This window comes from Neltuma alba, unplaced genomic scaffold (genome assembly GCF_004799145.2).
Source record: "Neltuma alba isolate B1F8T4 unplaced genomic scaffold, ASM479914v2 tig00010342_pilon, whole genome shotgun sequence".
NCBI classification, from domain to species: domain Eukaryota; kingdom Viridiplantae; phylum Streptophyta; class Magnoliopsida; order Fabales; family Fabaceae; genus Neltuma; species Neltuma alba.
Window position 1 is genome coordinate 145147 of NW_021635252.1, and position 13276 is coordinate 158422.

At 35.6% G+C, this 13276-nt stretch overlaps 2 protein-coding genes across 6 annotated transcripts; one reads left to right on the forward strand and one right to left on the reverse strand.

The window, feature by feature from the left end:
- Nucleotides 1–1351: 1351 nt before the first annotated feature.
- Nucleotides 1352–4493, reverse strand: LOC114755839 (mitochondrial succinate-fumarate transporter 1-like). 4 transcript variants are annotated; one of them, XM_028944712.1, is made up of 4 exons: nt 4326–4493; nt 4067–4132; nt 3255–3702; nt 1352–2192 (listed from the first exon to the last, which is right to left on the reverse strand). In XM_028944712.1, exons 3-4 carry the CDS (start codon nt 3666–3668, stop codon nt 1656–1658), a joined length of 951 nt encoding a protein of 316 aa, XP_028800545.1. In that variant the 5' UTR covers nt 3669–3702; nt 4067–4132; nt 4326–4493; the 3' UTR covers nt 1352–1655. The 4 variants fall into 4 exon arrangements, with proteins under 4 accessions (XP_028800545.1, XP_028800544.1, XP_028800547.1 ...); XM_028944711.1 differs by having other exon boundaries at nt 4312–4493; XM_028944714.1 differs by having other exon boundaries at nt 4063–4132; nt 4312–4493.
- Nucleotides 4494–7222: 2729 nt separating this feature from the next.
- Nucleotides 7223–11539, forward strand: LOC114755840 (uncharacterized). 2 transcript variants are annotated; one of them, XM_028944715.1, is made up of 4 exons: nt 7223–7429; nt 8441–9147; nt 9231–9314; nt 11113–11539. In XM_028944715.1, exons 2-4 carry the CDS (start codon nt 8451–8453, stop codon nt 11220–11222), a joined length of 891 nt encoding a protein of 296 aa, XP_028800548.1. In that variant the 5' UTR covers nt 7223–7429; nt 8441–8450; the 3' UTR covers nt 11223–11539. The 2 variants fall into 2 exon arrangements, with proteins under 2 accessions (XP_028800548.1, XP_028800549.1); XM_028944716.1 differs by having other exon boundaries at nt 7250–7429; nt 8445–9147.
- Nucleotides 11540–13276: the final 1737 nt, after the last annotated feature.

The following is a 13276-nucleotide window of genomic DNA, read 5'->3' on the forward strand; positions in this document are numbered from 1 at the left end:
TTATTGGTTTTGGGTGGAATGGTTATTGACTCGAGAGTATCCTTGTCTTGTTCTGACTTCTAACTTCTGAGTGTTACATTAATTTGATAGACCAAATTAATTGGGCATTATTAATGGAAGCAATTGAATCCTGATAGGGACCCAGCCACAAGTTATTGGATTTCAATAACCCAGACATTGTCATCTGAAAGCACAACTACTACTAGTGTTTTGGAGAATTCATTCATTTTTATTTTTAAGGTTATCAGGTAAATCCTTTTTTTTTTTGATGGGACAGGTTAATCATTCAAGTATTAATTTCAATTTTTGAAAAGTCCAATATTTTTTTAATAGAAAGAGTAGGTTATACAGTTGACAGCTTAGTTTGGCACGGCAAGCTATATTTGAAAAAAAAAAAGTGAATTTTTTTTAATAATTCAGTACTCTCTCCATTCCTTATTATAAGAGACAAATAACCAAATTACGTTGATTAAAAAAACAGTTAAAATTAGTTGAGGACAATTAATGTGTAAAAAGTATAATGCTTTTTCCAACAATGCCCCCATTAATAAGGAGAGAGGGTATGAGAGAGAACAATTAAATTATTAAAAGAAAGAGAAGTGGAAAGAAGAAAGAGTATGAGTTGGAGACAAAATAAATAGGGATAAAATAGAAAATCAATACAAAAAAATAGAGACAACTTTTAAGTGTCTCTTATATATAAAAATATGTCATAAGCATCAAATGTCTCTTATAATAAGAAACAGAATTTAATTTTTTTAAAAAATAGAAATGGGAAAATAATTTTTTATTTATCCAACACATTCAACTTGTCCCCCCCCTCTTTTACAAAGCACATCTTATTAAAGACAATGTTATTTAAAACACTGTTGAGTAGTAAATGAGATTAATCTTTTTCGCTAAAATCAATCCCAGTTAGTCATTCAACTCATTTTTATTGGTAAAGTTCAATAATTTATGTGTTCTACCGGCCCAAAAAATATAATACATGTGTCCACACCGGACAAGATTAACGAAATTGGGCTAAACTAAAGGAACTGTCTAATAATTGGGCTTACGACGAAAATGTCGTTCTTGGGCCTTATTAAAAACTTGATACGCACTTTTTTCTCGTCTTGTGCATGGCCCATCAGAATTGCACCCCCCAGAAGAAAAAAAGCATGACCTATCAGAATGGGCCCTCTGTGGTAGTTTAACATCAGCCCGCATGGAGATTGGGATTTTCAGCCTTTTTTGGGGCATGGTTGAGACTGAATTCTGGATATTGCCATCTGTAAAATGGGTTTCAAATAGGGACACAAGTTTTTCCTAACAATAAAAGAAAACGACCTACCAGAGTAGTGAACAGCACTAGTCCAGGAATCCATAAAATAGAGGCAGCAAGAACTTGACAAGAAACATATTTTGTAGAGTACACCAACAGTATCAAGCGTTTTGGCAGATTCAGTTTGCTACAATCCCGCTAGTTCTAACAAATATGATTGTTTTTCCCAGCTAAAAGTTATTTTCTAAGGCACCAAGTGTCACCCATCAAATTCAAGAGATTAAAGAAATAAATCTCGGGTTAGAAGCCTAAACCCTAACATCGTCATCTGCATGCGATAGCAACAAAATTGACATGGTTCAGAGCCGGCAAAAGACAATGTGAGAAGTACCTACAATGCAGCACTATGTAGATATCTCCTCTCATACAAACCAATTATTTGATCAGCCACAGCCCACATAATGGCCTGGCCAGGTGGAATTCTCATGAGCCTAGGCAACAGACCTTTCCATAATGCACGAAGCCCTTCCTCTGCATATATTGTTCTGATGGCATGGATCATGCCCTTATACTTCAACTCACCTCCCGCTCGGCTCTGAGCCATTAGCCTTGTTTTCACTACATCGAAAGGGCCAGTGCAGATAGGGCCTGCTGTACCTGCAAGAAATCCAGAGATCATGGATTGCCATGGTTGAAGGACTTTCCCGTCTCCTTCATGTTTCTTCCATAAAAGGATATCAAAAGCATTTTTGGCTGTAAACATGGCAGCTTGATTTGTCCCATTGCGCATTACAGTTGGAGCAGCCCCAGCCCAAAGCCCAAAAAGGCCTTCTTCCTTTATAATCATTCGGGCACAGTGTACAGGTCCCTTGTACTTCAAAAGATCAGGACTTAGGCCTCTCTGTTGCTGCAATCTGATTTTCACCACCTGCAACAAGATCGTGCTAAATTACCAACGTTAACCACTACATCATTTTCCACAGACAGTCAATGCATAGATGTTGATAATGTTAGTGGCCAAGATAGATTAAATCCGCTAATTTGCATATCATTAACAATTATAAAACAAAACACAGAAATATCTTGGATCACTAGTGCTGCAGACAACCAGAAAACAAGCAGCATGTCATCATCATTGTTAATCCCAACAAGCAAACTTCTGGGCCCAACCATCTAGCTTGACATGACCTATAAAAGCTTTAATTTTTACTTCATCTAATTAAAAATGCAAGACACAACTTCAAGGGAGCAATGAAAATGCGAATGAGAAAAATGAATACATGCTTGTCAGGTACAACAGGTGCAACAACAAGAAGAGGGATGAAAGTGAGGATCAGTAGTCCAGTACCCTTTTTCTTTTCTTATTGATCATTCCCCACTTCCCCAACCCGTAAACTTCAGATCAGAATGGGAGCAAAAAGAATAATAGTCCAGCGGAAGAGAATCCTGAAGATTTAAAACGCTTGCGGCAACTCAAGACGGACTAGCAGATCCGCATTTAGTCATGCTGGTTAGCTGGTCTTTGCAGAGTGATAGAGACATCACTAAACCCAATACTAGACAACATATGCAAGCTTATTGTGTAAAAGATAACCAGTTGCCAAGAACGAGACCATCCAAGATCAGCAGAATTGTTTTAAGTGAGAAAAGCAACAAGAAGGATGTGGAATTCTACCTTGCAAGATTCCCATTTGAATTTGCAAAAGAGAAAAGAAGAGCAAGTCTACGAATAAAAAATCCGTGTCAATCTAACGTATTTCACATTCACAGCAAACCGAAGTTTCCTCAAAATGTCAAAAATCCAGAAACAAGCCAATAAGCTCCAACATGAAAATTCAAGCTAAAGTCTAATCTCAAGCAGCAACAGCAAAAATTAATTACATAAAGTTACGATTCGAGCAGCAATTAAATTCAATCAATGTGTAACCAAATTAAATCGAAAATGTATGACCTAATTGTCAGTGACAAATAGAAGCATAAAAGCACGAACCTCAAATGGAGTAACAATCACAAGAGCCTCAAGGACCCCAGCACCAAAACCAGAAAGAAGCCGCCCCTGACTGCTAATTTTCCCAGTCTTAGAGTCCTTAAATGCTGTTTGAAATAATGCATTTGAACCCATTCGCAGTGCATACTTCAAGGTCAAATGTGTAGCAAAGGGTGTCAATCCCTTCCATAAAGCTCGCACCCCTTCTGTTCGAGCAACTGTGGTACCACAGTGTACTATTCCCCTGTAGTTTCCGGACCTATCAAGTTGCAATCTGGTCTTAATGACATCAATGGGTTGCAAACAACAGGCCTCCATAACACCTCCTAGCGAGCCAGAAACTGCTTTCATATAAGGTGGGATTGCTTTCTTCGAACACGATTTGGGATTGTCTTGTACAGCATCTTTTTGATTCATGACTGATAGAGGTTCGCTTTATTACGCTAGAAGCCTAATGATATCAAATAAAATATCGATAAATCCCATACATGTGACCTAATATCTATGAAGCACCAGATACGGCAAAAATGGAGAAATCAAAATCGAAAGAAAATAAAACTCGAACACAAAATCGCTTTTCTTTTTGTGATATGCATGCGTAACAGCTATTTTGGCATTCGTCCCACCAAAACAATAATTGACATCTGCAAGCTGATGCATGTAAAACTCTACACACAATCTTGGGGTTGTTCCTCCACCTCCACAGAGAATATTGATAGCCCAAGAAAATCTAAAGAAGTTGAATTGTGTGAACAGTATTAACAGAACAAAAATAATCTATGAACACAGTAAGGCGCAGAACAAGAAAAACGTACTGTGGGATCTCAGCTGCACTGTTGTCGACGCCGAAAAGTGAGATTTAACTCCGTCCCCCGTGAAATCTGAAACCCCACAGTGAACGGAACTTGCTTAGCAAACGTTAAAACCCAGAGAATCTTTCTTTGAGGATTAAAAAGGTAATTTTCGTCAGAACCCCAGATACTGTAGTAAACTGATTAGCGTTAAACATCATCAAGAGGAGTGAGTATATAAATCGACAAAAAGGAGCAATTAAACACACAGAAAAAGCAATACCAAATGAGGGTCCTTACAACCACACGAAGTGGCTTCCGGGGAACGGAGCAGACGAGAGGCGAATGTTCACACAAATTTGAGGAGACGGACATGTGTTTTACAGCGCGATTATGAACCAACAAGGCCGCCATGTACGGAAAGTCGTGGCGCATCTGATTATTAGTTTACTAACCAAGTAACCATAGCCATAGATTTTATTGCATACAGTGCATACTTTTTATCGTAATAATTAATTAATGGCAGAACCATTTTTTCTTTTTTAATTCGGGAACAATTCCATTGCCCTTGCAAAAACATGGATCTCATCTCAATTTCGGATTTATATAAGGTGATTATCAATTTTGATAAGCACTCAATGCTTATTAGATCTGGACTGTCTGATCTGATTTGGACAGTTTATATTTATTTTTATTTTTATTTTTTAAAAATAATTATTTTAATAAGTATAGAATAAAAAATAAAAATAATCTCTTAACTATCATTATTTAAAAATATAATTTTTTTATTTTAAAATAATTATTTAATAATATTAAATCTGGATCATTTAAATCTAGATTACTTATCAGGTGATGAGCGTGCACCTCTCAATTTCACCTGCACTACATGGCATAAAAATATTATTTTAACAGTAGATACTAGATAATTTTCTACTTTCTCCTCATCCCTCCGAACCTTAATATCCTAGTATCCCATCCCATCAGACCACTCACAGAGAGACACGTCAAGAAGTATTTAAAGTTGCATCTGAACCATAGGTCTCGTCATAATCCTGGCGGCCGGTATTTGAGGCCTTTAAAACAATGAACCTTCAACGTTCTGCTAGCTGAGTTTGGCGGGAAAGCTTCCCCCAAGGCAATCAGGTTCATCTACATATCATCTAAAGAGGAAGAGAATCCTGAAAGTTCAAAATGCTTGCGGCAAGATGGACCAGTAAGCTTAACCAGATCTGGTCAAGCTGCCTAACTGATCTTTACAAGACAGTAAGAAATATGAAGCCCAACAGAGACAATTGTTTTATAAACATCAGTTGATGCTTTTCCAAGACATTCCATCGCACATCATTCACCAGCCATTCACCCCTTACCGCCGAACTACCCCAACGCCGACCACCCTCCGCCACCATCCCTCCTTCGATGATTCGATCCACCTTACCCCCAAACCACCAAGCCACCAAGAAATCTCAGACACACACCCAAATGAAACACACACACACAGCCGGCCTATGCCGGAAAGGCGATGCTCAATGCATCGGCTCCCCCATGGAGAGAACCCTCCGACTGAGGGAAGGGTATCCAGCAGAGGCCCTGCATGAGCTTTTCTTAGAATAACATCACACATGTAAGTCGCAATTAAGCCAAGTAAAAGTTCAAGTCAGATAAGCAATTTTGAGAATCGATGAAATTTAATACGACAGAGAAGCACCAACAATGGGGAAATAATTCAATTGAGAAAGGCAAAGGCATGAAGGTAATTTAGAGGCCTGACCATGGGTAACGACGGAGCTCGGAGCTCTTTTGGCTCTATTTGGTTGGAGGGTTGTTGAGGAGAAGGGAAAAGAAGGGAGGAAAGAGAAAGAGACAAGTGTGTTTGGTTAGAAAAAATAAAAAAATAAAAAGAAGGAAGAAACTTGTTTTCTAAATTTAAGGTTTTCTGGAGAGAGAAGAAATATTATATTCCTCCGGTCTTTAATATAAGACCCATTTAACTAATTTGATTAGATTAAGGAAGTTAGGTAAGTTAGTTAATTATAAGAAAAGTGACACATTTTTCCTAAAATACCACAATCATCTTTCTTAATACCCCATTTTTCTCTTCTATTTGATTATGGTTGAAGAAGTATCTATAGGGGTAATTTAGAGAAAATTGATAAATATGAGAAATGGGTCTTATATTTAGGACCAAAACCAACTCAAGAATTGGATCCTATATTAAGGACCGGAGGAGTATCTGATATTAATCAAACTACCCATTCCAACTTTTCAACATTCTAAGTTTGTCTATTTTATTAAAAATCTTTTTTCACTTTTTCTCTTTTTAACCACTAATAATATTTGACAATAATAATATAATACTATAACTATATAATATACATATTATGTATATTAATATATATATCATAACATGTGTGTATTATAATCTCATATAACATGCATATATATTAATATATACATATCATAACGTTCTTGTTATAATTATATCATATATACATATCATATATATTAATATATATATCATAACTGTGTGTATTATAATCTCATATAACATGCATATATATTAATATATACATATCATAACGTTCTTGTTATAATTATATCATATATACATATCATATATATTAATACATATATTATAAAATTAATGAGATAGAATGTTAAACTTTTGTATCATATTTTCTATTTTTTTTTAGTTTTATCATTTTTTTATCACATGTAAGTGAGGTAATTGGTTTTTTTAAAATTGATAAATTAAGAAATAATAATTTTGATATAAATATTGTAATAAAAAAATAAATCAGTCTAAATATAGAGATAATGATATATTTGTCAATTTATAGTTACCCCTTCTCCCCTCCTCTTATCAATCAAACAAAAAATCTTTCCTCCTTTCTTTTCCCTTCCAACTAAAAAATTATGACCTCCCTTCTCCTCCACTCTTTTTCTTTTAATTAACCTCTATTTCCTTCGTTGAACCAAACAAGGCCTTTGCGTCGCGGAGGGGTTTAGCACTTCGACGGGGAAGTATGTAAATTGAATGGACGATCAGGAGCATATCGAGACGGACAGTTCAGATGCGATCATAAAAGCCTCATGACGTGTCTCATCGTGTGTGGTTGGATGGTTTGGACGGGTAGGATTCAAGGCTTACAGGATGGGATCATTCGATCTCTGTGGCTCCTGCGCTAGGTCGCCCTCTTCGTCGTTCTTCTTCTCCCTTGCTCAGCCAGACTTCTTTGCCGCTTCGTTGGTTGCTTTGCCGCATCTTCTTATTCTTCTTCTTCTTCTGGTGTTTTGCATGAAGTCGTCTAGGAAGCAAGGGCAAGACATTAAACCCAGCTATCACGGACGACGGTCACGAAGATATTGCCAAGTGGAAGGATGAAATAGGTATTCTACTTTTGTCATCTTTCGATGAATCTCCCTTCACAAAGAGGGAAATGCTCATCACTGTAATACTTGTTTGCGATTCTTCATTTTGATTATATATATATCTATATATATAATGACCGCCATGTTCCTTAAATAGCATGTCTGATAATCTAATGTAAACTAATGTCGTTTATGATTGTCGATATTTTGCTCTTCAGGGTTAATGTCGTTCAATTTTGACTTTGAACGATCTCACAAGTCTCTTTTTGTGTGGCTGGTAGATGCATTGATATTACTGGAAAGTGGTTATATGTTCATTTGACATGTTATACACAGATTCATGTCATCAAGGAACTAACTGGTTTTATTAGAAGGAGAGGCAATAGCTCAAGGCTTTGCATTGCAGACTATTTGATCAAAATTCACCTTTGCTTTATCAACGACTTCCCGCTCCCTCTTTTTTCAATCTCACTCAGCCTACCTGCTTTTTAGCTCCTGTTTCTGATAATAACCATAATTTCAAAGGGATATGGGAAACTTTGGTTTTTTAAGGGTAGCATGAGATGGAATGGTTACTAATACTAGGTGACCTGGTCGACAATTTGTACTGGGTAAGTAACACGTCACTAAAACGGATGGCCTAATCAGCATTTTTGTAATCTCACATTAAGGGTAAGGGAGTAGTTTCCAGCCCACTCTTTCCCCCTTGCCCCCATCACTCGTTCGCCTCCCAATTCACTCAAATTAATAATAAGATATGATCAATCTAATTACCAAAGGGGGGGAGGGGACAAGTTTACTTTTATAAACAATTTAGAGAGATCAAAAATACAAGCCTTCATTTTTTCCATCTCCCATTCTCCCTTGAAAAAGCATCAACTGATGTCTTATAGGATTTCCCGTTTCTTTGCATTATATTGACTTTGTTGGCTTCATAATTTTATTATTGTTACCTAACAATTCAACATCTGACTTGTATTCTGTTGACCCCATGCTTCATATTTCTTACTATCTTGGCTTTTTATCAAGCCAGCAAGAAATGGCCCAACAAAGTGTAGATTCTAAAACTGAGCCTGGTCCAGGCAGCTCTAAAACAGGTTTGCCAGGTGATAAGCTATTGACTGCTACAGTGAAGAAGACAGCATTGAGAGAGCTGCCGAATGATAATAGGGTCACAGTTTCAGCCTCTATTGGAGGCTCCTCAATTTTAAAGGAGAAGGGCCGCTGTACTGATTCTAATAGAGTTTCAGGCACCAAGAGACCCTCTTCTGAGTTCCCAATGAATCACAATCACCCCCAATCTCCAGGCAATAATGCTGGAAATGGACATCTTGTTTATGTACGTAGAAAAGCTGAAGCAGACTTGGGCAAGAGCACTGCTTGTGGGAACCCGAGTAGTAGTGCCTATAGTCCAATTTCAGGTTCCAGGCAACCTGGTGAAGATGAGACTGCTCAACCAAAATCTCAGATAAAGGAGCCAAAGGTCTCTTGTTTTCCTGCTTTTGCACCTTTTCCAATGACTTCTTCTGTGAGCTCATCTGGTAAACCTTCAGTTCCTTTCTCAATTGGAAACTCTGCTATGCGGTTAGCACCAGTAGAGTCCAGTTTTGCAACTGCTGGTCCTGCTATTGGCAATACAACAAGACCAAAAAATGCACACTGGGAGGATCAATACCACCAATTGCAGATGTTTTTGAGGAAATTGGACCAATCTGACCAAGAAGAATATATCCAAAGTATGCTTATTACCTAGAGAGTACGCCTTAAGTGCTTTTCATTCTTAAATTCTATGCACCTGATATTTTCCTTTGTCTGATAGTGCTTCAGTCACTCTCCTCGATTGAGCTCAGTAGACATGCTGTTGAGTTGGAAAAGAGATCTATTCAGCTTTCCCTGGAGGAAGGTAATGAAACTTGATGCTTTATTTGTTTCTTCCATATTCATTATCGGCTGGATAGTTATTTTGTTTGCTAAATTGGGCGAGGCAATTGGCATGGAGTGGTGCATTAAGTGTTAGCTCAAAATCCTCTGGCCTTGGAATACATTTGATGTCATTCAATCACTGCCATGCCTATAAACTCATCGTTTGATGTCTCTTTCAAATTTTAAATGGCCAAGAGTTTATTTTTAAATTATGACATTAAATTAAATGGGTTAACTACCACCTTCCTCCAGCATCTGCTGACAATGATTAATATCGAAGGCTACCCGTGTTGGTAGACGCATGACGAAAGTTAATAGCTTTTGTTCTGTATTTTTATTTTCAGAATGCCAGAATGTTGTTCACTTGCGCATCACATAACTACTAATGTGGTGTTCCTAAAAATATGACAGATGTTTAGTGCTATTCCTTATATGTATAGGAATTCTAAGGTGTTTAATCTTTGGCAGATTGACCTTTTTGTTCCTTGTGGCCCTTGAAAATGAATAACCTACCTGAAATTGTTTATTGTGGTCATTATAGACTTCATACATTGATTTGGACAAAGTTGCACCTACTAGTATTTCCAAACTTTTGCGTGCATGCTTTCTTATCAAAGAGAGTAAACGAAGATAGATAGAGAGAGAGAGAGAGTGTCAACTCCCAATTTACATTTTATATCAGCACAGTATGTGTTTTGAGATACTGAAGAGCTGAAAATTAGCTTGCCTTCGATGTTATCCAACTAAAAAGCAACCAGCTGCTACTTCTGCCTCCGATCCCATATAGTATTCACCTTCTAGAACAAATTGATGGTTCCATATATTGGTCACTTTGCATGAGAAAGTGGAGCATTGGTTAGTTATTTCTCCAAAAATGACCATTGCTTACAACTACCTAGGACTTTTTTTTTTTTTTATAATTCATGGTTTTAAATGGGGATAAATTTAGAAAGTTATTTCACTTTTAAACCATTTTAATACTCCTTAGTTTTGACGAGGTAGTTAAAAGTGCCCTATAATTAGGACAATAAGGAGTACCTTTTAATGGTAGTAAACATCACATATATTATTAAAAGGGATAATTAATATATAAGTCCTTATAGTTTCAACTGGTTTTTAATCAGGTCCTTATAATTTTTTTTCTTTTTATCAGGTCCTATACTATCATATATTTTTAATCAAGTCCGTATAATTTTTTTTCTTTTTATTAAGTCTTTATTGTTTTACTTTGTTTTTAATTAGGTCCTTGTAGTTTTTATTTTTTATTTTACAAATAATAACATTTTAAAAATAATAATTATTTTAACAATCTTATGTTAATATTCTTTTAAATTTTTAGTTAAACAAATATAAAATTCAAATTATAATAATAAATTTTTCTAAAATTAAAATATGATTATAAATAATTTATATTTAAGTATAATTATTATTCTGATTATTTATTAATTACTAAATGATTATATTAATTATTTTGTCCAATTATATAATTATTAATTTAAAAATAAAATTAATTTTAAAGAATAAAGTTAATAAATAATTTTTTAAAAACTACAAAGCACCTAATTAAAAAATAAGTGAAACTATAAGGACCTAATAAAAAGAAAAAAAATAGAAGGACCTGATTAAAAACACACAAAAGTAAAAGGAGCTGATAAAAAGAAAAAATTTTATAAGGACCTAATTAAAAATTAGATGAAACTATAAGGACCTGGAGATTAATTATCCCTTATTAAAATGGGTGCTAATAAATTTTCTGGCGTTTTCAACTTTGATGACAGCTAAAGAATTGCAGCGGGTTGCTGTTTTAAATATCTTGGGAAAATCATTGAAAAACCTCAAAGCACCAGCAGATAATCACAACAGTTCAGAGAAGAAGGCATCAACATAAGGAATGCTTGATTACATATTTCATTATCTTTGTATTTTTTCCTTATGATCTTTCTGCTCTCTTGCTTCTAGTGAGTGCTGGGTAAAGTTGGTGATTGTTGTTCTGTTGTTTATCTGGTGTTAACATGCTGGGTTTTTCATAGTGATTATGAAGGGCCCTTGGCTGTCAAAAGCGGAAAAAGGGGGATTTGGCTGCTACTATTGTGTATTTATTTATAGGATTGGCTACCCTGCATTGTTGTTCATTAAAATGTCAATTCTGTGCAAATTTCATTTGTAAGTCATGTTTCAATAGATGTGCATTATGTGACCAATGAATGTGAATGAAGAATTGGAAAATGTTGGGATGCCAAATTTTATTTTAATTTTTTTAAAAAATCAAAATATACATATCAAAGTTCAAACTTCAGGCACCTCCTTGCTGCGATGGCCAACAATAAGGACACCTGGCTCCTCTATATACAATATAGCCGCTGCATAAACATAATGGTGCAGCTTTTTTAAATGAAGGGGTAACATTATTATTGGCAAAGTTAAATGAAAAATGAAAAACTGTAAAATTGTATTTATAAACCATGCAATTTATTACGTGGGCTTTTATGCAACACGCGAACCCTACCATCCTGTTTTTCTCTAACCACTCTTATCTAAGGAGCAAGCTGGCGTCCCTCTTCATTTGATGACATCAATTATTCATATTTGCTTTCCTAATCATTACTTAAAATTCTATTCTAGCCATTATTTTTTCTTGAATTATATTTTTCCTACGCAATTTAGCTTAATAATTGCATCATCTATGCATTATAGCCATCAACATCACGACTTATTCCCAACACTCTATGATGCCAATATCTAGTAATCTTTCCCAATACAAAAGGAGAATTGAGATTTTTTTTTTTTTATATCTATGAAACATGACATCAACCTATTATCAAATTAAGGGTCACTGAAAAGAAAAGAATTTTTTCCTAGTATATTATTATTTTCTTATTTGAAGCAATCTCATTCAGAGTGCTTTTTTTTTTTAATACACGAAAAATTTAGATGAGTTGGATTTCTGAAACTTGCTAGAATCAAGGTATGTCTCCAAGCTTAAAAAATAGGGTTAAGGTGCACCCAGCACCTCCAGATATTTTTCCAGGCACACCCAGTGGCCTAAAATAATTTATGGTGCAATTTCGCCCTCAAAGTAATTAAAATAGTGTACTGGTATCCCATGCTAACAGATTTGTTACTTTGACTTGGAAATTGATGAGTCAGCACAAGTTTGACCAAAATAATCTAACCTGGCATGTCTAATAAACAGGTGACGTGGCTTTTCTTGTTAATTCCTTTGTTTTGTTTAAATATTATCTCTGAAATATTGCGTCTGGGGTGAAAGGACTCGCAGAGGAAAACGAAAGTAGGCTTTTCTTCTCCATGTTTCGTCTTTAGCAAATCGTAATCCCTGTGGTGTGAAATTTTCTTCCCCGACCAAATCGATTGAAGTTTGTACTTGTTTTTCCCTCTATGTTAGTGGCCGCACTCGTTGAAATCTGAGAAACATTGCTCATCTATTTGTGCCCCCTTCTGCATTTGAATATCTGATGGGTGAATCAAACTCAGATTCGACGGCGACAAGCAAAAGAAGGATTAATTTGGTCAGACAAGTTGGAATAGAGATCGAGTATGAAGGTTCTGTTTTTGTGGTACAATGGCTCCTCGATGGACAGCATGGAGTGAGAAGAACCCTGGCAGAAGGTTTTACAGGTGCCGAAAATACAACCAAGTAAGTTAAATTGATAGTAAGTTGATCTATAAATTGGTTGATGTTTGTACATTTGGTAGTAGAGGGGTTTGCGATTGCCGAATATATTTATGTTGAATCTTGACATGCTTGTACGTTTGTTAAAAAATTATAATTATTATTTACTTGGAACTTATCAAATTCATTAGCTTCAAAAGCAAACATGAAAGACTTAAGGAATTGCTGGTTTGGTTTAGACCGACAAAATATATTTCATTTTTGCAAAATATATTGATGGTGGATGGTTGAACTTGACAGGGAGGAGGCTG

What these genes read in the sequence shown, in the direction of transcription:
- LOC114755840 (XM_028944715.1), top strand. Translation starts at nt 8,451, where the DNA reads ATGGCCCAACAAAGTGTAGATTCTAAAACTGAGCCTGGTCCAGGCAGC. An exon ending in CCAAGAAGAATATATCCAAA is followed by an intron (nt 9,148 to 9,230) that starts GTATGCTTATTA and finishes TTTGTCTGATAG; the next exon opens with TGCTTCAGTCACTCTCCTCG. An exon ending in TCAGCTTTCCCTGGAGGAAG is followed by an intron (nt 9,315 to 11,112) that starts GTAATGAAACTT and finishes CTTTGATGACAG; the next exon opens with CTAAAGAATTGCAGCGGGTT.
- LOC114755839 (XM_028944712.1), bottom strand. Translation starts at nt 3,668, where the DNA reads ATGAATCAAAAAGATGCTGTACAAGACAATCCCAAATCGTGTTCGAAG. An exon ending in TGATTGTTACTCCATTTGAG is followed by an intron (nt 2,193 to 3,254) that starts GTTCGTGCTTTT and finishes ATCTTGTTGCAG; the next exon opens with GTGGTGAAAATCAGATTGCA.